This window comes from Belonocnema kinseyi, chromosome 9 (assembly GCF_010883055.1).
Source record: "Belonocnema kinseyi isolate 2016_QV_RU_SX_M_011 chromosome 9, B_treatae_v1, whole genome shotgun sequence".
Classification (NCBI taxonomy): domain Eukaryota; kingdom Metazoa; phylum Arthropoda; class Insecta; order Hymenoptera; family Cynipidae; genus Belonocnema; species Belonocnema kinseyi.
In genome coordinates this window covers 79,332,780-79,359,261 of record NC_046665.1, presented here as the reverse complement: position 1 = coordinate 79,359,261, position 26,482 = coordinate 79,332,780, and the positions used below count along the sequence as shown (strand labels likewise).

General features: G+C 34.9%; 1 protein-coding gene across 4 annotated transcripts in view; it reads right to left on the bottom strand.

Annotated features, from left to right (window-relative positions):
• Window positions 1-26,198, bottom strand: part of LOC117179413 (venom dipeptidyl peptidase 4) — a 794,327-nt gene extending 768,129 nt beyond the window's left edge. The window contains exons 1-2 of one of the 4 annotated variants that reach the window (XM_033371173.1): window positions 25,906-26,198; window positions 13,652-14,064 (exon numbers count right to left, since the gene is read on the bottom strand). In XM_033371173.1, coding sequence (XP_033227064.1) covers window positions 13,652-13,852 — 201 coding nt within the window. In that variant the 5' untranslated portion in view covers window positions 13,853-14,064; window positions 25,906-26,198. Of the gene's footprint in view, window positions 1-13,651; window positions 14,065-25,276; window positions 25,321-25,905 lie in introns of those variants that run through there. The other 3 variants (XM_033371175.1, XM_033371177.1, XM_033371174.1) reach the window with 3 other exon arrangements.
• Window positions 26,199-26,482: the final 284 nt, after the last annotated feature.

Genomic DNA, 26,482 nt, shown 5'->3' with positions numbered 1-26,482 from the left:
GTAAAAATTCGGAGTAGCCTCCGAATCCTCGCTTCTCACTAGCCTTGATAACTTGTACATTGCGCTACCATCGTAAAAAGTAATTCATTACATACTATTTAATCATATCATGGGGATTTTGCTCCATCTCTCTTCTAACCTATGATAATTATCGATTTCATAATTTTTGTAGCCTCCGAAGTGAGTAGTCTCCGAAGCCTTTCATGTCCTTATCTTTGCTGTAAAATGGCCACTCTACACCCTGAATTTTGCGCAACTTAGGATATTGTTGTTGGATATCTGGAGAACATATTACGAAAGGAAAAAGTTGAAAGAGCGATAAAAAATTTTTTTAACTCAACCCGGCGATGGACACTTTCGTGAGTAGCGCCCATATAATATCTCGAACACACTGGAGTTGAAAGAAGAAACTGATAATATTATCCACTTCAATGAGTTTTGCGACACCCTCATAACATCTGAGAAGGAATGTCTATCAATCACTATCGAAGTGGTAACAATAGCATTTTGGAGCATGACGAACATTTCCGCTGCAGGATCAGATAGTATCAAGAACTTCTTGTGGCAAAAGTTGACTTCTACACAACAACATCTGGTCCGTATATTTAATTCGTACTTAAAGTCGGAGACGCCCATTTCACATCACCTTCTGGGTACAGGCCAATAGCTTGTTTCAACAGGCTGTACAAGATCTTTACAGTTATCCTAAACTACATGCATGTTCCAAGAATTGACAAGTGCGTCTTCAAAAACGCAAAAGCTCACTAACGCGCCCCATCAACGCCCTGAATTGACTACTAGAAAGCTTTCGATTGTACCTCTCATAGACTTATCATCTACCCATTGAAAACCTTGAACGTTTACCCATAAACAGTGAAAAGCCTAGAGATTGACACACCTTTGGAAAACAATATTTACTATCTCATGTGACGATGAACAGTGGCATCTTTCAGAGGGGTTTCTTTTAGGGCGAACCTATGAGTCCGCTTACTATTTTGCATCATACTTCTGCTGCTATCTCTGGCGCTACGCAATTCTCCTGAGTACGTTAGCGGCAAAATTATTCATCGCGAGAATAAGATCACTCATGTATTTTATACGGATGACCTGAGGATCTTTGCTTCTAGTGCAAATCAACTTCAGAGTGCTTTAAATATCGTTGAGGGATACACAGGAGAGATTGGTATGGACATTCACTGGGAACTGGAATCAAAATCCTCGAATTTACGGTATACCTAGAATTTATGGCTCCCGCAGTTTCTTGAGGAGTGGAGACGCGTGGTCAAAAGTTATGTGTTCAGTTAAGCGTGACAAACAGCCTCAGGGCCTCACTCGCAGCGCGTTAGTTGCATCCCATACGTCATGTGTCCAAATCCAACAGAAAGGATTCATTCGGTTGTGTCTTTTTACGTTTAAATATCTTAGACTTAAGATCAAGACCAATGCAGGTCGCGCCCGAAACGGTGCTGTATTACAGGTTCTGGTTTAAGTGGTATTAGACATATTGATACTGGAAACCCCTATACTTTTCAGGGCGTGCCTCGAAGCCGCATTCAGGACGTAACATCAGTGAAAGAATCTCTCGAAAGCAGATATAAGCGTCTTCAGCGACGGATTTGGTCTTTTAATCTGTCGGCGTTGAACGAGGTATCTGCGACTAACATGCTTGTCCTGCCGGTTCTACTCTACCCGCGCAGAATAATGAATGTCATAACCGAATTTTCCTGGATACAGCTTACATCGTTACAAATGGAAGAGATTTTCTCCTAAAAATAGTCAGAAAACACGAGAGTATTGTTCTAAATTTTAATATATAGATGCCTCTCTTCTAAAAGCCTAAGTAAAGAACGCAGAGGTTGAAAAATTCCGCGAACAGCTCCTCGACAAGAGAATGCACGCAAAATTTGACAGAAATGTATAATTTCAGCCCTTGCAGAAGGAACAAACTTTTGCTTTCCTCAGATCATCAGGACCTAATTCAGGTACAGAGATTTTCATTTCTGCGAGTCAGGACCGTTTCATTTCAACCTTAGTATACCGTCATCGCAATTTACGTCAATGATTTCTGAGTAATAGGTGCACAGCGTGTCAAGCACACACTGAGTAACTATAACACATACTATTCAGGGGGCCTTATCAAGCAAAAAACTACGTATCTCTGCATACAAAATGCGGCCCGAAGAGAGTTTTATTACCATCTTAGTCGCTCTTAAGGCATTGGCCACGACCCAGCCCTACCGAACGCTCCGAGGGAGATAGAATCAATTGTTATGGAACTACGATTTTCGGATAGCAGTCTCCATTGCATAAGTGAGACTTGGCATCGTTTTCCAAACCTTCGAAAAAACTAACAGTATATCATCCTCGTGGTCCAAATACATGCCAAGGCACTTGCGAGATGGTTGCAGAAGGCTACTGGGAGGCAGTGTCATTTTCATAGATAGCAGTTGATCCCAGTCGGACCCCGCGGTGGTTGTTGGACATGTTTATTTTTAATTAAATAATAATAAATAAAAATAATAATCTGAACTAAAAAGTGACTAATCTTGAACACAAACAGGACTTAATATAACTACTATCCATACAAAAAGAGGCCTGTTATTTGAAAAGAAACAATTATCTACTCAAAGATTTCGATTTAATTACAAATTCATTTTATCGGATTTAATTTACAAGCACAGATGAAATTCTATTACAAGTAATGATTACATCAGTTTTGGTCATGTTTTTCATAACTATAGCCCCTTTTCAACTTTTTATACTGAAATAAGAACATTTTTATCTTAAAATTAAACACCGGAGTTTTTTTTAATTTTCGCACATAAATAACTCGTAGCAAAAAAAAGTTTTTAAATTAGGATTTAAACGGTATGGGAAACCAGTATAAGGGGTATATGCATCCGAACTGAATAATGGAAATAAGTCATTGGGTTTTAAACCAAAATTTCTGTAGTAGTTTTTAAAAAGTAGAAACATTAAAAACGAACTATATAAACAGCTTTTGGACCAATTATTATTATTTTATTTTATTATAAAAAAAAGGAAAAACGTGTTTTTGAACTGTCAATGGAAATTTTGAGCGCTAACAGATTGTCATTTTTCAAGCCATTAAATTGCTTTTACTATTCTTTCACTGATTCCTTCGATTCTTAAGGCCATGTGATGAGTGGGTCACGTGACCAGATTCCTACCTTACCGCGACTTTTTTTATTTCCAAACTCATTATCAGGCAAAACGCCACATCGAGTTGAAAATTTGGCATACTAAACAAGAAGTACTAAGAATGGTGGGTCTGGTCCGAAATTTGTATAATTATGAAAGTTTTTTGTTGTAAATATTTTTTTTTTTTTTGCTTTTTTCATCAATATTAAAATTTAGGACCAGACCCATCTTTCTTAGTGCTTCCTATTTATTATCCCAAATTTTCAACTCGATGTGACGCTTCGTGTGAAAATAAGTTGGGAAATAAAAAAATGAGGGTAAGGTAGGAATCTGTTCACGTGACCCGCTCGTCACATGGCCTTAACTAAAATTTATTTTATGTGTTGTTATAAGAAGTATCATTCTGTACGAAGTGAATAAATTCTTGACAGGATAGGCTTGGGTATCAAATTTGAAATAAATTAGCAATTTCATGAGTTTTGCCAAAATAACCCAATAAAATTATTCATAGTCTTTTTTCTATGATAGTTGGTAGCAATGACTGTCATGATTGCATGCTAAATACGATAGAGTTCGGAACTCGTACAATTTTGATAATTTATTGAAAAAGAATCACGGTATAAATGAAAAAATATTTTTGAAATACAGTTGACGAATTTATACACTGTCTCCTTCGACGCCTGATCGAAAATGCCAAAAATGTAAATATTTTTTTCGTAATAGAAGAGTACGATCTGAATAAAATCGTAGCTGGTTAAAAAAATACTGTCAAATCCCGACTTAAATACTGTCCTGGTTCTGACCTATCATTTATAGCAGGGTTCTCCGAATGTGAACGCCAGGACCGTGTGAACCGTTTCTGGTGGATTGACCTGCGTAGTAGAATATTTTTTTGTTGTAGAATTAAAAAAAATTTTTTTCTTAATACGGAAACAAAGGCACACTAAATATTAAACGGAAATGAAGGATAAATTTTGCTGTTATACGTTAAAATAAATGTTATTCCTGCTCAAGTGTATACGACTTAAAATGTTTCCGGACCGTTAAGGACATGTGATACTTCATCGTGTGGGCAATCGGGTACAGTTGCCCCGGCTTTTTTCCTCAAAAATGAAAATTTTTAAAAACTGAATTCGGACATGCTATAAAATATCGTAACGGACGTCCCCGGACTCTTTTTTGAGGGATAATAACAAAAAAAAATGTATTGCGCTAAATACAAATTTTATGCATGTGCATTATTTTGAGGTTACGTCGTTTTTCATTTCTACCTTTCCGATAATTTGGAAATTATTTATGAAATAAACTTTTTTGATTACCTGCAAACAAGATTAGTTCCGGGAGATTATTTATTATGTTTATTTGTAAGTCCAAAGTTTTCGGCCGAAAATATTGTGTAGTTTGGAAGTAACGCTCGGGAGAATTGTAACACACTACATCGAAATATACACACACGTTATATATGCATAAGTGAAACACTTCTCAAAACACCTTAAGTGGGAAGCAAATACATGACGCATTATGCTGTTTCATAACCAGACATACGAAGAAAGTATTGAAGGAACTATCTTTCTACCATTAGAGATAGACAACGAGGTGCGATCTAATTCGAAACTATAGCATCGAGATATCTCTTTCTATCGTATTAGGTGAAAAGGGGGGATCCGATTGTGTTCAAATCAAAATTTATACTTTTCGTTTCGAAACAATCATACTCTCTCTGTCTACCCAATACAGAAAAAGATGTGTTAAAGCCATTGTTTCGAATTCGATCCCACGAAAGGATCCGATCGGTCACGATTGACTTCAAGCAAACGGGTGTGTTTTCCACTTGAAAGTGCCCTGACCCACGTGTGTCAACGAGACGCAGTTATCCACACAGGTCGTTAAGGTACAACACTTTATTGCAACGCCCCTGTTTTTAACGCTTGGCTGACCACGGACGATCTCCCCTTTCGACCCCGCGTCTACACTCCACTCATTATCTCATTAATTTGTTTTACAATACAATAATACAATAATAATATACAATAATACCACATCCACTTGTACATCATTTATCAATTTGATCACTTCAAAAGTTTTTCTATCCGCCTCGTACGGTTTTCCCTATATGTAAATCAGGTCCTCATTTAATCTCCCAGAAAATTGAATTTTTAAATATTTAGCAACCTTCGACTTTTAGTCAATACCTCATTTAACCAAACCTGAAAATAGAAATCTTTTAGGCTATTTTGAAAATGTATATGTGGTTAGAAAAAGAATCAGGATCAACGTAACATTCAAGGGAATAGAATAAAATAAGGACTATGATAATGCATAATTTCACAATTAAATTACTTTTGTACATGTTAAATAAAAGGTTAAAGAAAGTTTAAGACATCTAATACGTCTGACAGGAAGGCAGCACATTTTTAAAAAATTCGTTTCCGTTTTTCATTTTGGCTTCTTATCTGTTGTTCCTTTTGTACTGAAAATATTCTCCTCAATTGGCTAATATTTTGGTTTAGTTATTCTTTAACAAGTATAATTAGTTTTCCGTTCGTTTCGATCAAATAGTTCTGTTTCCAGGATAGACCGGGAATTCCGCGCTAATATATTATAAATCAATTATTAAGGATCGCCGCAATGTTAATTTTCTCCGTTTGGAACACGATTGACATAAAGCGCCAAACTGACACAAATTAAGAGCACTTAATTAACATTAAAGGCCTGCGTTAAGGAGAATTTGATATCACTAATAGTTTCCAAACTTCGCATACTGGAGTTAGCTGAAGCCAGCATGCATGACTGCTCGCTTTGTTCAAAAAATCTGCCCGCCACGTGAGCACATTCTTATCGTGCAGCCCAGCAGGCGACTCGCTTCGATCGAAAGTTTGAGCACGCCTAGGACGCGCATCTGTTGGTTCTCGCGCTTCGCGCTCAATAATTTATTTAGCTCGAACTACGCGTTCGGTTTTTGTACTTTCTCCAAATTTGTGCACAGACCTTTGAAGATTAAACTTCAGAACATCGACAACTGTAATTTGACGATTGTGAATTCTCTTTTGTTAAAGCTCCTTCGGCCTGCGATTGATTATTCAGGTATTGCAAAATTAAGTACAAATTTTATTTATCATGGTAAGTTTAATATTTGTTCTTTATTTCACATTGAATTTTATTCTCAGCTACCCTGAAAAATCATTGTCGTGTTTTTAAAAATAAAAAAGTGCGCATCCTATGAAAAACGATCTGGTCATCTTTTCATCTAAGAAAAAGTGGTCAGAATAAATGTTTCGACTTTCTGGGCACTACGAATAGCTTACATGGAATATTTGATTCTTAAAAAAATGATCTCAAAAAGGACCCCGCACTGAATGTGTGGGAAAATGGCTTTCGTTGGATTTAGCTGAAACTTTGTCATTCTTAAGGTGATAAATGCCGGATGAAATATCCGTAAAGAAAATTTTTAAAAAATGCCGCATAGCGCTAAAACTGTTCATTTTTTTTTATTTTCTTTACGGATATTTCATCCTGCACTTATCACCTTAAAAATGACAAAGGTTCAGCTAAATCCACTGAAAGCCATTTTCCCATACATTTAGTGCGGGGTCCTTTTTGAGATAATTTTTTTAAGAATCAAAAATTCCATGTAAGCTATTCGTAGTACCCGGAAAGTCGAAACATTTATTCTGACCACTTTTTTTTAGATGAAAAGATGACCAGATCGTTTTTCATAGGATGCGCACTTTTTTATTTTTAAAAACACGACAATGATTTTTCAGGGTAGCTGAGAATAAAATTCAATGTAAAATAAAGAACAAATATTAAACTTACCATGATAAATAAAATTTGTACTTAATTTTGCAATACCTGAATAATCAATCACAGGCCGAAGGAGCTTTAACAAAAGAGAATTCACAATCGTCAAATTACAGTTGTCGATGTTCTGAAGTTTAATCTTCAAAGGTCGGTGCACAAATTTGGAGAAAGTAAAAAAACCGAACGCGTAGATCGAGCTAAATAAATTATTGAGCACGAAGCGCGAGAACCAACAGACGCGCGCCCTAGGCGTGCTCAAACTTTCGATCGAAGCGAGTCGCGTGCTGGACTGCACGATAAGAATGTGCTCACGTGGCGGGCAGATTTTTTGCACAAAGCGAGCAGTCCATTTTTTTGGATTTTTTTTACGGATATTTCATCCGGCACTTATAACCTTAAAAATAACAAAGTTTCAGCCTAAATCCACCTAAAGCTATTTTCCCATACATTTAGTGCGGGGCCCTTTGTACACTGCTCTAACTTTTTGGATTTTTATCCAAAATAACTTCTTAACGAATTCGACCTTTCTTCTTGAACCCTAAAATTGTGTGTTCAACTGCAACCTAATCCGATTACAATTTCAAAAGATGTATGTTAAGCTGACGTAACCACATCATTGAATCGAGTGAAAACCTATTTCATAATTAAGGGCTCATTTAATGCTAATTTAATGCTCTATCGCGAAATTTAATGGTCACTATTTTTTCAACAAACCAGGGGTTACCCTAGCTTAACGTTAAGCTGGCGGAACTCCATGTGAAATAAACGTTGAATCGAGTTCTGTCATATCGCATTATTAAGAGCTCATTTAATGCTCACTTAATGCCCTAATGTCAAATTTAATACTCCACTATTTTAAAAAAACGGGGTTTATGCTAGCTTAACATTAAGCTGACGGAAAAAATTATTTTCCAAAAGCCACCCCTGATACTGAAAAACCATTCTTAATATAAATGATGCACAAATTGTAAAACTGACCATGCCATAAATAAAGGCTCAATTAATGCTTATTTAGTGCCCCATTGTCAAATTTAATACTTCACTATTTAAAAAAAACAGGGGTTATGCTAGCTTAGGGGGCTTCCATAAAGCATTTGGTCCAATTTTTGCCACTTTTTGGCTCCCCCCTCCCCCCATCTGATCAACCGTGGCATTATCGTCGACCCCCCCCCCCCAGGATGCTACGTGGTTTTTTCCTATTTCTTGTAAAACGAAAATAAAACAAAAAATATGAGTGGTAGCAACCACGCATGTGGTTGCGGCCAGAATTTTCTTGCCTCGATTCGTTAACTAACGTAAACAAACAAAAAGACTTGAGGAAGGGGCTCTCGGTTCGGTTCGGAGGGATCGAATTAAGGAATCTGCACGCTATTTCAAAAAAGAAGTAAGCTGTGTGTTTTATTATTATTTTTTGTTTACACCTGAATATAAAACCACGTGGCTCGGACGAATACCCCCCCCCCCCCCCCCCATGTGGACCAGGGTGGCTTTTCATAGAACACTCCCCTAACACTAAAGCAACCACGTGGTTTATGGAAGACCCCTTAACGTTAAGTCGACGGAGCCCCATGTGAAATAAAGGTTGATTCGAGATCTTTCATATCACATCATTAAGTTCTTATTCAATGCTCTCCAAAACCACAAACAATTTGACGCTCCACTTATTTTTAACCCTAAAACCATCCACCGGGGTAGTACGCTACCCCATTCAAAGTTCAAGGTACCCTCATCGCTAAAGGAATGTGCAGCTTGGTCCGGGACCCTAACCATAATTCACTTCAATTATTCGGCAGTTAACCTCTGTCAACGAGTGAGATCATCTGTGTTTTGTGCGAGTTCTGTGCGAACGTGAATATCGGTTGGGGTAGCGCATTACCCCAGTGGACGGTTTAAGTTCGAGAATTGTCTCAGTAGGTGAATTTAGATTTCGTTGTTAAATCGTTATAAGCACAGGAGCACAGGGCCATCCTGTGACCTAATTGATCCGCTGTAGAATGAATAGCCATATTGTAAGTATTTTTTCTTTATTTTTAAGTATTTATGAACATTTCAGATTATTTATAATAAATATGAATTTTAATAATCAATTTTACTAGTATTTGTTAAGATTTTTTCCATTTTTCCGATTCCTCTATTTCCCTCTACTTTTGATTTTCAAATAATTATTTTTTTTTTTAAGAAAAAGAAAAAGTAACTTATATACCACTAAAATCTGACTATTCTTTTAAAATCCGTTTTTTCTAATCGGTTAAATTTTTGAGAAACTACGTTATTTTTTATAAAAAAACGTCAATTTTGCGAAATTTCTAGGTATTGTTTCATGTTTAACAAATTATTAAGCGTTTATTGAGTAAATGAGCATTCGATATAAATGATCGATATAAATGAGCATAAAATGAGCCCTTGATTATAGTCAGGTCAGATTTTAAATTTGGGTATTATATATATTAAGGGTGGTTTTTCAGTATTAGGGGTGGCTTTTGGAAAATATTTTTTTGTGGTTTTAGGGAGCATCAAAGGAGCCTTTAATTATGTGATAGAAAAGAACTCGATTCAAATGTTATTTCAAATGGGGTTCTGTCAGCTTAACATTAAGCTAGCGTAACCCCAGGTTAAAAACAAAGTGGAACATTAAATTTGACAACAGGACATTAAATAACAATTAAATTAGACCTTAATTATGTGATAGGGCAGAACTCAATTCAACTTTTACTTCACATGGGGTTCCTTCAGCTTAACATGAGGTTAGCATAACCCCCGGTTCTTTTAAATAATAGTGGCCCATTGAATTTGGCAATAGGGCATTGGAGCATTAAATGAGCCCTTAATTATAGTATGGTCATATTTACAATTTATGCATAATATATATTAAGGGTAGTTCCGCAGTATTAATGGTGGCCTTAAGAAAATAATTTTGTGTGGCCTTCTAGAGCATTAAATGAGCTTTTAATTATGTGATAGGACAGAACTCGATTCCACGTTTATTTCACATGGGGTTCTGTCAGCTTAAAGTTAAGCTAGCGTAAGCGTAACCCCGCACAGTGGGGAGAAAATACATTTTTTGGTTTAAAATACGATTCCGGCAGAACCTGTGGACCGATTTGAATGTTTTTTTTAAGCTGATAAAATTTCAAAGAAAGTTGAGTCTAATTTTTAATTTAGTTTTTCTTTTTTTATTAATAAATCAATATGACGAAAGAAATTTCCAATTGTTCAATTTGACGTTCCCGGTGCGTGTCAATAATAGGAAAATTATTGTGATCGCAGACGTTTCACAAATTTACATTATGCAAAGATATTCCATCATGATTATATTGCAAAAAATTTGAATGGAAACAATATTTTAATGGAAAAAAAATTCTCTAAGACTATTCTTGTTAATATTATAAACAAATTTAATAAACCAATGCATTATTCATAAAATTATTCAACTAATTATGAATTTTACTGAAAATGCCGTAAAGTTCCTAATTAATAGGACTGACGTTGGAAAAGACGAGATTTTCCGTCGACAAATGCCCAAATAATGCATTTGTTTATTAAATTTGTTGAAAAAATCATAAAATTTATGGAATAATGATTGATGTTGCTGAAATTAATAATAAGTTCTCAATTAAAAGGACTGACATCGAAAAAAAAAACAAATTTTTCGAAAATAATGCATTTGTTTATAAAATTTGTTTAAAAAAAATGTATCAAATAGTAATGGATGTCACTAAAATTATCCTGAAGTTTCCCATTAAAAGGATTGGCATTAAAAAAAACGAATTTTTCCAAAGATAAGTGTTCGAATAATGTATTTGCTTATTAAATTGGTTTGATAAAATCATAAAATTCATCAACAAATTATGATTTTTCTGTTATTATAATGAGGTTCGTAATTTAACAAAATTGACATAGAAAAAAACGAATTTTTCTGACGACAAATGCCTAAATAATGATTTGGTTTATTAAATTTTTTTATAATATTAACAAGAATAGTCTTGAGAGAAATTTTTTTTTCATTACAATATTGTGTCCATTCAAATTTCTTGCAATATGACTTAAAAAAACGTTAAATTATTGAAAATTATAGAAAACAAATTTTCAATAAATAATTTGTTTATAAATTTTTTTGTTTATTGTATTGTGATGGAATATCTTTATATAATGTAAATCTATGAAAAGTCGACGATTACAACAATTTTCCTATCATTGGCGAGCACCGGGACCGTCAAATAGAAAAAATCGTCATATTTATTTATTCATATAAAAAATTGAATAAGTAAATTAAATATCAGGCTCGACAACTTTTTCGAAATTTTATCAGCTTTAAAAAAAAACATCCAAATTGGTTCACAGGTTTAGCCGGAATCGTATTTTGAACCAAAAAATGTACTTTTTCCCCACTGTGGTTTAAAAAAAATAGCAGAGCATTAAATTTGGGAACAGGGTATTAAATGCATATTAAATGAGCCCTTCATTATGTCATATGACAGAACTCGATTTAGCATTTATTTCACATGGGTTTGCGCCAGCTTAAGGGGGTAGCCAGGTTTCCATGACCTTTTTTTCAATAACTTTTTTTGTTATTTATTTTTATTTAACATTTACAACTTTTTAGTATGTCGTAAGGCATGTTATTAACTAAGGGAAAAAATTTATTTTTTATTTTTCATCAATGTCCGGCCAATTTCTGGGCGATCTGATGACGCTATGTTGAAAAACGGTCGCCATGATTTTTCAACTTTGCGTCATCTGAAACACAAAAACCAAAATTTTTCGTAAAGAGCACATAAATGTCTACAGCATATAAATGTATGTTCGAACCCCCGTAGCGTTAGAAATTTTATTTGTAATATAATTTTTTTAATGTAATATAGGTATTCATTCTAAGTAGAACCAATTAACATTTATAGACAAAATAATCGCAATCAGTTATTATTAATTTTTTTGAATACCTTTACTGTTATATCTTTAGAGTATAGCAATTAGTGTGTATTAAAATTAAACAAAAAGTTTAAAATGTATACTTTTGTAATTATAATGGTGCACAGTACCGTGCTAGTACCGCAAGCCAGTACTGCAAAGCGTTATAAGGCAGTACTGGGACTCCGGAAATCTGCACTGGGCCAGTACTGCACCATTGGTGTAGTTCCACCTGGGACCAGCACCTGGATAACGGCTGGCCAGACCGTCTGTCCACAGACTTTACAAAAGTGTTACAGGTCTAGCGAGCCCCAGGCTAGACTGTCTGATCTGCGCCAGATTAGAGCATAAATGGTCTAGTCTGAGGCTATCAAACGTCAGAAGATTTTTCCACTACACGGAAAAAACGATATAGCTGAGAGAACAATATTTTTGTCCTCAGAACTATAAAGTATGGTTCTTGCACCAACCCTACCGGATGGTCCTCACAACTGCACCAGTATAAGCATAACATTTATGCAAGTATTCCTCAAAGTCATATTGATCCACGAAGGATACCAGTTCGTTGGCGTGACAATACGCGATATGAAAATTCTTTCGAAAGTTGTTTTTCTGGTTCAACAGGTCTTAAAACGTGAAGATTTGAGAAAAAAGATACGATATGAAGAACCTTTTACAAAAAAAAACTCCTGGAACAAATGACGCTTCCCTTCTATTTTAAGCTTAGAGTCGCACGCGTATGCGAAGCAGTGTATTGGTCCCGCGACAGATCAGTATAGTTGTCTCACCGATAGCGCAATGGTTCCAGAAACTATATACGCGTACTTCGCTGAACTATACTTCTATATAGTTCCAGCGGCAATACTGTTTTTTCGTTGTAGGGATGCAGACGAACAACGACAACAGACACTATCGTAAAACCTGTTTTTTTCGGATTCAGAGGATCTCGAAACGGGGAGATTTAAAAAAATCCACGAGAGTCACTTTTGCACATGTAACTAATACCTTTTCATTATGATGAGAATGTAAAAATACAATGCGGAGAACTAGAAAATAATTAAAAACACGAGAATTGCCTTATTTTCTGCGAACGAAATTCTCCATTATATTTTCATTAAGGAGACCTTTTAAACTTGGAGGATATAATTTGTTCTCATCTCATTACGAAGTAGAACTTACGTGTCCTTCATTAAAAACGTAATGTGTTTTCTTAGTATTTCAGCTGCAAATTCTAAATTACTTCGCTTTCAAAATGAAGGACATAAATAAAGGTAAAGTATTATTAAGTAACAAGTTGTTACACATAATTTTATTAAACACAACATTTTGTATCAAATGATTAATTATAGATACAGTGAAACCCTTTAATAGCCCTCCCTTCTATGGCCCTTCCGAGAATTGAAACAAGCGCCGCAGGTAGGTATAACAGGAGCTGCGCGGGATGCGCGGTTTTAACTCAGGCGAGCACTCAGGCGTGAACAAACAAAAGCAGAGCGGGCTATAATAAGTTATTTCGCACCCACCGTCAGCCCCAAAATCGAGACTACAGAAGAGTGTTACTGTATAATAAAATTTTTCTATTTTTAAAAAGTTAGAAGCTTTCAAACTTTAATTCTGCAATGAATTGGGTCCCTTTTGGTTTTAATTATGCTTTCTAAATTGAAAGTGGCCAATTTCAACTATTGTGAAGAAAAAAAATTTACTTCCACCTTTTTTAAATAAAAAAATATTTTCTTATATCGATCTTGTTTTACAGATGAATCACGATGAGAAAACTCACCGTAAGAAGGCTCGAGGAATTGATTCTGTTGTTGTGAATTCGCCCCGCTTTATTCACCTTGGATGGGACATGATTCTGTCTGATCAAAGGAAAATGGTCTTCCAGCTCACTGGAGGAATCACTAAAACTGTGATCCTCCGTCCTTTTCCTTTCATCCTTTATCTCCACCGTGTACTCGTGAGCGATATTTCTCACAGCCATCGTTGCGAGCCACAAATTTACTTTTGACACACCTTACAATTTTTCCTTCACCCAATTCTTCAGACTTGCTCACTAAAAAGACTGCGTCCACTCTGTCTGAGATTTTCTTTATAAACATCACGCGCACAATCTCTATAAGGATTTGTCACCGACAAACTCTTGAGAAAATAACAAGCAACTTTGTACCAAAAAGTAATATTCAAATTCCATCACTGCAATCAATTTAATCGGAAACACAACTCAAAACAAATTCGAATAATTTGAAATTGAAAGCCATCATAAAAAGTATTTAATGTTTCCAAATATTTTTAATTTGTAGCAATCAAAATTCGAGAATCAAAGCGAAGGATTAAAAATCGTTCAACCAAGGAAAATGTCCCAGTATAATCGAAAAGAAAAAAAGTATTCCTGCATAAAAACGCAGTAATAATATATTTGAAGGAAATTTTAAATATAGTTCTCGATCTATGAATTAAATTAATTTTGATTCAAAATTAGTTGAAATTGATTGAAAAAAGAACGTTTATATAGCCTAACTCGATTACTTATGAAACAAGGAAATTCGCAAAAGGTTCGGGTTTTTCTCGCTCGTTCATCCTGGGTCAAAATTCTTGAAACAAAACTATTTTTATAATTCTACAGATATTACTGATTTAGCTAGAACTGTTTTGATAGTATATCATATTGTTTTAAACAATGAAATTGAAAATCTGTAAGATGTTGTTTATCCTAATCACCTAGGATATGAAGTTCAGCCAAGCTACTGTAAATAATTTGATTTTCTTGCAGGTGAACGAGCATTAACGGCCATGGCAGTACACGTGCTATGACCAAAATTTAAATCGAATCTATATTTCTGCTTCATTTTATAATATACTATAGTGTGGAATATTGAATTTTAATAATAGTTAAATTAACATGAATTCAATTACATAATTAATGAGAAGATTTCTAGTTCAATCGCTGCACATATCGGAATGTATGCAGCTGAATACACATAATGCATTGAAATTATACTAATTTCTGGAAACAGATTATACTATGTTAATTAAACTCTAAAAAAACTTCAATTACTATACATCTGGACTTTAGCGTAGTAAAACCTTTATCATTAACATAATTCAGAGTTGAAGCAAGAATTTAAGTGCCCGTATCAGTTCACATACGGCAAGTCTCTCTCTGCTGTCCAACAGAAAAACCTAGTAAGTGACATTTTCCAGAGACTATTTTCCGATACATGCGCATGAGAAAATAACCTCTATGGCAAAAGTCACTTACTAGGTTTTTCCGTTGGACAGCAGCTCTGCGGCAAGTCACACCTGCGGCATGTCACATCTGTGTCATATCACATCTGCGGCATGTCACATCTGCGGTATGTCATATCTACGGCATGTCACATCTACGACATGTCACATCCATGGCATATCACTTCTGCGGCATGTCAAATCTGCGGTATGCCATAACTGCGGCATGTCACATCTGTGGCATGCGACATCTGCAGCATGTCTCATCTGCCGCATTCACAACTGCGTCATCTCTAACTAGCGGTTTCTCTCCCGCGCGGCATTTCTCACTGTGAAATTGACATTTTTGCGGCATCTCTCCCCACTAACAATTCTCCCAGTGGCATCTCTCCCTCTCAAAAAATGTGTAATGTCCAATTAAAAATGGCTAAACTGAGGCAAGTCTGTCTAGACTAATTGTCTTCCCGGTGGCATCTTTCATCCGGAAAAAATGTTCAAGTCCATACTAAAATATTAAAACTGCGGCAAGCCTCTCGGGACTAATTGTCACATCTATGACATCTCCTACCACCGAAAAGTCTCCCCAGTAGCATCTCTCATCTGTGAAAAAATGTTTAGGTTCACATAAATGTGCCAAAAGTGCTGCAAGTCTCTCTGGAGTAATTGTCACATCTGCGGCATCTCTCGCCTGCGGCAAGTCTCCCCAACGGTACCTCTCTCTCATGAAATTTTTTTTATGTTTTTATATTGCAGTTTTGCATCTTAGCAAGAAGTTAGCCCTCCCTTCTATAGTACAGGTGAACAGCAGTCAGGCGTGAACAAACAAAACCGGAGACGGCTATAATGAGTTAGTTGCCATGCACCGTCAGTCCTGAAATCGGCGCTATAGAGGGAGTTTCGCTGCACTTTAAATTTTTTCTTGGCGAGATATGCCTCTGGGGAGACTTGCCGCAGTTTCGCCATCTTTGGAAGTATTAAAAAAATGGGGGGGGGGGAGAGATGCCACTGGAGAGACTTGCCACAGTTTTGCTATCTTTGCAAGAACTTAAAAAATATGCCGCAGTTTTTCCACTTTGATGTAGAATGGAAAATTATACTCAAATGAGAGATGTATCTTGGGAGCCTTGCCCCGAGCAAGAAATGCTGCGGGGAAGAGAAGCTGCTAGGTAGAGATGCCGCAGATGTTACATGTCGCAGATGTGACATGTCGCAGTTGTGACATACCGCAGATGGTACGTTCCGCAGATGTGACATGCCTAAGATGTGACATACCGTATGTCTGACTTTGGGCAGAGATTCTTGCCGCATGTGACATGATATTGACCCGAATTTAAACGATTTCTAGGTTCGAGATGAATCAATACCGTGTGGAATATTTTCCTGGTCTGGATTTATCTAGACTGTATTGTATAGAACATCTGATATGGCGCACGTCTGACGATAGTCTAGCTTAGGTTGTAGGTCTAGTCTGTCCCAGGTCTGGCAATGATCAACGAGTCAAGAACCAAAAAAAGTTCAAAGTTCGATCAGTAAATTTTTTGACATTTCAAAAAAGTTACAGGGTGCTTAGAATTACAAATTTTTAACTAGAGATGCTTATAGTGAAAAGTAAACTTTTTCCAAGTCATTGAAAAAATTAAGTTTCTTCGGAAGTAATTGGAATTTATTGCTTGGCCCTCGGCCTGCAGACATCTTTCTAGATGACATCACAACTTGAAGTACCAGTTACGTATTGACTTTGACCATTCAGATACACTGCTGGTTTTTGTCGATCAAGTGTCATAAGCTATCAGCCAGCCCATAACTAACGGATGATTAGCCCATATCTAACGGCTGATCAGCCCACAACTAGCGACTGACCAGCCCATGCCTAGCAGCTGACCAGACGGTCTAGTTTGGGGCTAGCGAGTAAAACCGTTGCACTTTTGGCCAGGCCCAGGCCAGACCTGCTGGTCAGCGTCAAGATTGGAAACCAGTCGGTCTGGTCTGAGCCAAGCCAGTGGCAAAACATTTTATCACATCGGATTGACCTGTAATATATTTATACATTTGATCGAAAGTTAGTTATGGTTATTTATATTTTTCGAGAAAGTGATTTTTATAGTAAAAATGTTCTCATTATCATAATTTTTAATTAATACAAAAATGAAAGAATTCGATGATTTGAAAAGAATTGATTCACCTCTAACGGAACATAGCAAAACAAGATACAATAGCAGAACAATAAAATACTTAATGACAACATTTTTTACCTAAATTAGACCTACAAATTTTCTTGGTATTATTTTTCGATATGGCACGTATTTTTCGGTTCATTCGTGAAACAGGCCATTTAAAATAACAAATTTATATTCATGGAAAAGTAACACGATACAATAAAATTTTAAGCAACAAAATTTTTATCTAAAACAGATTTCGAGTGCAAAGCCGGATTCACGTGATGAGAAAATGTATTCTCTAATGCCGAAACAGCTTTAGCAAATGAGAATTAATAATGACCAAACTAAAGTTGTCAATGCTTTGTCATTTAATTTAAAAATATCTATACACAAATTTGGAGGAAGCACAAAGGTCGAGCCAGCAGAGCCTCAGTATATGCATTAATCAACTTCAAATATTATTTTTGGACAAGTGTTTAAGAATGGCTCTCTTCGACGAAGAGGGTGTGGATCTCGAAACAGTAAGGGCACGAGGGTTAGCGTTCGCAGATGATAAGGTTGTTATGGCAGAGTCTATCGATGACCTACAAAGAATGTTGAATAAACTAGATGCAAGCATGAAGAGCATGGGCCTCAAAATTAACGCAAATAAAACAAAAACTATGGTATTCGAAGGAAAGAGTGAGAAAACGCTATGCAATATTTTATTAAATGATGAGAGAATTGAACAAGTTGATAAGTTCGTATACGTTGGTAGCTTATTTACTAGGGTCGGGAATATAGATGAGGAATTAGATAGACGAATAAATGAAGGTAAGAAGGTTATTGGTAGAGCAGGTCCCCTTATCAGAAGTAAAACTATATCAAATAAAGCTAAAATGGCAATACATAATTCTATATTTGTACCGACTGTACTATACGGTAGCGAGACAAGGACTTATCAAGAAAAAGATAAGAGTAAAATTAACGCAATTGACATGAGATTTATGCGCATAATATGCGGGAAAACCCTGATGGACAAAGTAACGAGATAATTCTAAAAGAATGTGGTGCAGAAGAGACGCTAGTAGACACATGGGAAAGAAATCGGTTAAGATGGTTCGGTTTTTCTCTTTCGACACTATACATTGACGCATGAGGGTTAGGCAATTTGAGGGAAAATAAATTTTATGTGTTTTTTATGCCCTATCATGATGAGGTGACAATACTAGAAACAATTTTCTATGAAAAATTCAAGAAATGGATTTCAAAAGGATATTATATAGAAGATATTTTTCCCCTGATTAAATTGAGAAAACTTCTATTTAAAGAGGAGTTTATGAATTTTGTATTTTTAATATTGTAAATAAACGACTAACGAAACAAGTGTATCAAGTTAAAGTTAATGGCAACGTGCCCAGAGGTAGACCGCGGAAAGAATGGTTAGAATGTGTGAATGAGACCCTACTTAGAAGAGACATAAGAAGTCACAGAAACACGAGAGCCTGCATGAAAAAATGCATGGACATAAAAGAAGCTAGAGAAGTATGCCAGGACAGGAAAGTATGGCGGCAAATAGTTACACCTTACATAACGACTTCGTGAGGTTCTTCGCTTGGGGTGATTGCTAGAGACATTGATCAGCAACCTGGGTCGGAGCAGTGTACGGAACGACCGTGTTATTTACTTAAATAGCACGAGAATTCTGGATCAATCTGAAAAATCTCTATCCCTTCCACACACTACTCCTTTTCCCTGCTGAGTGAGTCACGCCTACCCCGAAAGGGAAATGACTTAATAGTGTAATAAAATACACAGATAATAATCGACCCAAAATCAAGTTTTTTAGTGCTAGGCTGGTCCTGATTTCCAAATTTGTTTTTGACACGCCCTAATATAAGGCTATAAATTAATTCATATATTTTAAGTAAGCAATTGCAGTAGAGCTCTCAAAAAGCGCCCATCAGTGCTCGGGACCGAGGTCCTCGCTGAGTGATTGCTTAGATAAGCCACGTGTCTAGGATTTAGCGGGAAATATCTCTGAGGCGCATTTCCGAATTATTATTTAATTATTGAAATTCCAGGATCAAGGCGCTTACAGAATGTAGAGGTATGGAAGGTAGAGGCACTTGGCCAAAAATTTTAAATAATCAAATTAGTCATTTTCTACCCACCTGTAGTTGCTAACTTTTCTGTCACTGAATTAGTGGAATTTCACTACTAATTAGTGAAATTTTAATAGCTTAGATTTATGATCAATGGTGAAGGATTACGGTCAAATGTGAAATGCAAAAGGATTTTGTATCTACTGAACTGTTCAAAAATGAACATCAAATTTCTCTACATTTTACTTTAGCGGAAATAAACCCCAACTGAAATTATATTCGATCCAAAAAGCGATTGGTTACAGTCTTAAGCTTTTGTTATTGCATTGTTTTATTGTCAGGATTATAGCAAATATCCCCCTGTATTGACAGCGAGAACGCTCAAAGGAGCCTTTAGGGAATCAACACGCTCGCTCGCCTGGCAACCTTTGCACTATCAGTTAATCGTCCGGCAATAACAGCAACTGCCAAGGCTCTTGCTAAGCTTCGTCTCGAATTTGCAATATTCACCGCTACAGTAGTATTTCCAGGACAATAGGACAGTGACCGTGCTGTCAAAGTGCTGTTCAGCACTTCGACGAAGGATACTCTCCAACGCTTCGGGCATTTCAAAGGATTATTGGGTGCCTACTGCGACCTCTTGATAACGGAGCGCGAAATTTATTCACAACAAGGCTCGTTTGCTATCGGATTTCGCGAGCGACACTTGGATACGAGGAGAACACAGGTTCACATTAAGCGAATGTTTCAATATTGGATTTGTTTGAATTTATACTTTTATTTGAAAATTGAAGCAGCAAAAAAATTTGCATTGAAAATACCCATTTTCCTGCCTTTCAAACCAGCATGGATATAATTATTTAACAAGGTTTTAATTTTGTTTTAATTTGAAATTTCTTAAACTGTTTTTTTTTCTTTTTTAGTTACGTGAATTTCAACTCAAATTCGTCCTTTTAAAATTTAATATCTTAAATTTTTAAAAATACAAAAAGAACCAAATTAGCCCACTTTCTGCTTAAAGCTTTAAAAATGAACAATGACAATTGTATAATTTGAAAGTTAACAATTTCAAATAGAGACATTCAACATTATAAAATTTCAAGATGAATCTCCAAAAAGAGAGAACATTCGATTAATTTGGAACTCAGTATATTAAACCATGTATATTGACGTGCTGATCACGAATGTGATAGTGAAAATACCTTGAAATGGGACTTGCGGCACCCAGTAACTGATCGCAGAAATAAAGCAGGCCGACCAAAATTTTGATATCTAAAACCGAATACATTATCCAAATTAATCCTGTACGTCAGGATTTTTAGATATCTTAACATAAAAGTGTAAAAGTGGCTATTTTTAGCCATACCTGACGTTTAGGAAAAATTTAGATATCGGATTCGTTTTTAGGACACCAAAATCCTCGTGGTCACATAGTCCGGTCTCTGAGTACAAATTTAGTCGGACCCCTACCTCTTTCTAATATCTTGTGGAAAGGGTGGCAATCCTATGCCTGGTCACAGAAATATTTTAAGTCACACCCCTACCACTCTCCAGTGTCTCATGGGGGGGAGGCAACCCCGTAACTGGTAACAGAAATAATACAAGTCACACCCCTACCTCTTTAAAATGCCTCATAGGGGTGGGGCAAAACTATGACCAGTCACAGCACTAATTTAGGTCATAACCCTACCACTTTCCATTATCTGGTTTAGAGTGGGTAGACAGCCATATGACTGATTACAGAAATCATTTCATGCAAAACCCTACCACTTTTCAATGTCTTGTGGAGGAAAGCGACCATGTGACTGGTCACAGATATAATTTAAGTCGCCCCCCTACTCTTTTCCAACGTCTCGTAGGTACACGAGCCATGTCCCCTTCCCTTTTCCAGCTCCCCCTTCTCTTTTCCAGTTCCCCCTTCCCCTTTCCAAGTTCATACGTTTAGACTTGACCGTGCAATAAACGCAGATAAAGGTACAGACTTTCCGGATGTTTAGGCTCATCCATTAAAATAATACCCATAATTAGTAAGGAAAAGCTGGAAAAGGGGATAGGTTTTAGAGAAAAAAACGTAATTGACAGAAAAGATGTATTTATTTTTGTATGTTCTAGAACTCTTATTTACAATTTTTTGTTCGGATCAATATCTTTCAAAATACAAGCGAAACCCCGTTTAAAAAATCGTATCTTCATGGTTTTGGTCTTGAAAATTAACTATACGGGTATTTTGACTATCATATTTAGCACAGAAAAAAATAAAGTTAAATCTTGTCGCTTGTAAGATTTCCAGCTGTTAAAGTTTATATGCTCTTTGGTGAAAGTTTATTCCACGATGGAATAAAAGCTGTCGTCTGCTGATCGTCTAATCTCGTCTACTGCTTCACGCTGAAGTGAGAAAATTTTGGTAGAACATGTAGAATCAGCAAAAAAAAAGAAAAAAAATTGTTATTACTTTTATATCTCCTCCGAAACAAACTACACTATTGTAGACAAATTCGCCGTGAATATTTCACTTGGAATCGATGTAAACTTTATCTTTAATTTTTTCTGTGAGAATCAGCGTGACAAAATACATAGGTGTAGTGAATTTCTAATTAATCGAAGGTACTCTCTCTTTTTGGAATTTTATTTAAATTTAAAATTGGAAAGTTCGATTCAAAATATTCCATAAACGGTTTTACCTTAACATTGTTCGACATCAAAGCCTACAGATTAAAACTGTGAATTCTAAGACTCAAAATAAAATTTTTTAAACAATTAATTATTTGAATTGAGTGTGAAAATATAAACTAACTGTGAATTCGATCTCCAATGCTTCCATTGTGTTTGCATTTATAATGGTATGGTGCTCATTTCATTATCACTATGCTTATTTACTATAATTAATTAGCAAATATGTTTGCTTCCTCATAGAAGAACTCAAAATAAAGACATACAAAAAGATCAATTAAAACGTCTCGAATCAAGGAGTCTTTTCAATTATAATATACAATTTGAATTACCTAAAGGAAAAAAGTGTTTCTGTTTAAAACAGATTTTTCAAATTATGTAAATGTCCATAACTCGAATTATGTCTCGAATTAAGGAATATTTTTTATCCTTACATCAAATTTAAATTATGTGAGGGAACGTTTTTACTCCAAAAATCGATTTTTCAAATAATAAAAATGACCACAACTTAACTAATTGATTCGTTTCAAGGCAAATAATCTTTTATATTATTGCATCAACTTTGAATCATGCAAATGTAGAAATTTTAACTATAAAAACCATACCTCTAGACAATTGCTTAGAACTTTGTATTGGGCATTTAAAAAATTTCAAAACTTACAATTAAATGAGTTGATATTTTTCTAAACTCTTCTTATTACCAAGCTTTCTCTATTAGGAAGTTTGAAACATCTTGGAAAATTGTCTTTCTTGGCAAGAAGCAAAATGTTCTTTGTAGGAGTTTCAATACGTTCAATACACCCCCCCCCCCCCCCCCCCCCCCCCCACCAAACATCAAACCCATATCAAAAAAATTTTTAAAACTTTAAATAACGTTCATAACTAATTATATTATTATTCTGTTAAAACCACGTACACTGAATATTTTGAGGTGCTTATTACGAATATAGCCACGAAAATATTCACAAATGACATTTTCAAGACTTATTCAAAAAAATGTATCAGGCTGATGTCCCGGAAATTAGATCCGCAAACTTATTTTCTCGAAAAAATGAAAATTACGATTAATTTTGCTGACTTGTGCTCATTAGTGCAGTTGCTTTTGCTAAATTGTGTTTGACAAATGTAGCGTGCTTTGCCTCTAACAAAATTATGTAAAATCAACCAATTTCATATTAAAACCCAAAATGTAACAGTCAAAAAACGTACCAGGCCCAAAAATAATCAAATTTTGAAAAACTGAAACTTGTGCTGCGTTGTGGTCGACAAATGTAGTATTTTTCCTTTAAAAAATTATGTAAAATCAATGGTTTTCATATTAAAACCCAAAATGCCAAACAACAGTTGTCATGATATATACCAAAATGTCAAACTCAAAAAAATACAAGGTCCAAAAATGATAAAATTTCTAAAAACTAAAACTTGTACTGAGATGTGCTCGAAAAATGCAGTCTTTATTTCCTATAAAAAAATTCTGTAACACAGATATATATATATATATAAAACCACCTATCTCACGGTCGTGAGACGTGATTGTGGCTGAAATTTTACCGTGATTTCGCTGGGAGCGGGTGCATTTTTCCAGGTTAGCATTGGTCGAGCACAACTCAGCACACGTGTTAGTTTTTCGAAATATAATTATTTTTGAGTCTGTTATGTTTTTTGAATTTCACATTTTGGGTTTTAATATGAAAACGATGTCACGGAAGTTAGATTCTCAAACTTATTTTTTCAAAACAATGAAAGTTGCGCTAAATTTTGCTAGATTTGTGCTCATTTGTGACGTAAACGGTTTTTTGAACAATTAAAAACTAAAGGCACAATATTTGAAAAACGTTTTTTTTCTGCTAGATACGCAACTTCTTACTAGGGCAAAAAAAAGTTGTGCTAGGCGGCTCAAAGTATACACAATTTTGTGCAGGAAAGAAAAATATTATATTATAATTTTAGTTTTATTCACAGCCATTTTTAATTTTTACTATTTCAAAATTCCAAATTGATCAACTGTTGAACAATAAAATTAATCAACAATTACTTTAATTAATTAAAATAATAATATTCGAGTATTTCTTGAGAGAAATACAAAAGATTATAGTTATATGAAAAGCTGAAACGTTTAAAATATCGGATATAGAAACAAGTTTTTGATTATATGTGTATTTTTCAAAGAAAACATACATTTTTTTGGCCTGCCCAACTGATATTATTTTACCTGATTTTTTTGAACTAGAAAGGTTTTTCAAAAGGTTTGAAACTATTTCCTCCAAAATTCAAAAGTCTGTAAATTAAATTAATGCCAAAAAAGTAATGGGAACAAATTAAAAGCAAAAGTAGGAAATATTCTTTATCAAGCACTGACCAGCATTACTGAATTTTCCGTCAAACTAACCGAACAAGTATAGTGCCAGGACTGGTATTACGACAAACCGCCTGTTAGCATCTGTATATATACTCTATTGTTAAAGATATAATGTGAAGTATAATTAAATTAGTCCGATATTAGAACGCGGTCACGTTAAAAAATTATTAAAATTAGTTTCTTGTCAGCAGAGAAATAAGTCCTCTTTCGATTAATGCCTTTCTCATGAGCCTTTTCCAGACTAAAATTTTAATTATCACAGTTTTAAAGTCGTGTATTAGAAACACGTGATCATATGGAGACACCTTTCGTGGGCTCAAAAATGGTTAATTTTGACTTTAAAATACGTTGGATATTGATAGAAACACTGTTTTAGAGATGGAACATATAATGAAGAACTTGTATTATTGCTTATTTGTACCATCTAGCAGTTTACTTGAGATGAATTTTAGTAAAAAATATTTAAAGACAAGGTCTGTAAAATACGACGCCAGTGGTGTATTACTGTGGTGCATGACCTCGACTAGAGTCAAACCAACATTTAACTTTACATGTTACCATTATTTTAAAATTAATTTAATAATACTATACAGCATGAAAAAGCAATGCTAATTTTATTAATTGACATACTGGAAAAAATTTGGATTTAATTCAAAATTTGGAGACAAAAATATTGGGCATGGCTTTGACTAGTTTTTCCAGTAACATGCTTTTAATAAGTTACATGAACTTTATTTTTATATCGAATTAATAATAATCCGACCATCAACTAAATAAACTATTTTCGAAACTTTTAACTAAATTATGACTAAACATAATGACTTCTTTATCAATAAAAGCTTCTAAAAAAAGTTTATATAATTTTCTTTGTTCATAATCTTACAAATTATAGTTTCATTGCGACTTACGTATCAACTTTATTTGCTTCAAGTGGTAGGTACCATAACCACAGTCTTATAAGTTGCATTTGAGTTTAAATCACTGCCTATCATTCTTTCATAAATGAGAAAAAAATATCAATACGTACAGAAAATTTGAATCGTTTTGAATCTGGAAATTATTTTTTTTAAACAAGTTGCAGTGTTATAATTATCAATCTTTAATTTCTATGGTATTTGAATCTTAATTTAGGTCGAAACGGCAAAGAAAAGTTATACCGAACCGGTACTGCAGAGAAAGCAAGATTCGCTCTTTTAACCACGTGTACTGTACAGCTCATCTCAATACAAAACTGATTTAAATTTGTTTTGCGCAACTAATGCAACATCAAAACATTTCAAACTATTTCATTCTAAATCAATTTCCATAACCTCATTTACAAATTATTACTTTAACACTTTTTTAACCAATACAAAAAAAGTTTAAGAAAAGACATATGTCAGAAAATGGATTTAATGAATGACATATTTTTCTGTGTAATATGATAAAAAAGTCTATTTCCATAGAAAATCTTTTCGCAAAAATACAGCATAGCCTTCTTCTGGAAGCAACAGTGACAAAAAAAAATAATTCACTGAAGATCATGTAGCACACTAACTCAGAAAATATTGACAAGATACTGGATTTCTGTTTTTAATGTCTTGCACATCATCGTGGTAGATAGAAAAGTATTATATCTTGAAGGATGCACATATTAAAAACGCGTAACGTCTAGCCACATGGCCAGTAATAAAACAGATTAAATTGTACACTTCCTTCTTTCACAGAAACTTAATCGTGTTAGCAGAAAAAACGAACGTCCGGATAAGCGCACACGCAACAGCGATTTTTCCAAATGAATTTAAAATAGCAAATAATCGCGGTTGTAGCAGAAGCAATTCACTCGTACTCGGAGCTCTGCTATTTTCTAACTAACTTAAAAGAGGAGAAAGGATTTTCTACAGAACTAATCCGTACATAGTCTACGTCTCTCTGACACTGCCTATACTAACAGCGATATGCTTATCGGTCGAAAAAGTTACGATACGAAAAGCAAACAACTGAATTGTATTTGCATACAAAAATGAATTGCTCTCAGAAAACACTTTTATCAAACATTGGTAAAAAAATAGTGTCAGAGATCAGGTTAAGGCCATATAATACTTAAATGATTTCTACTTTACCGACGTTTTGTT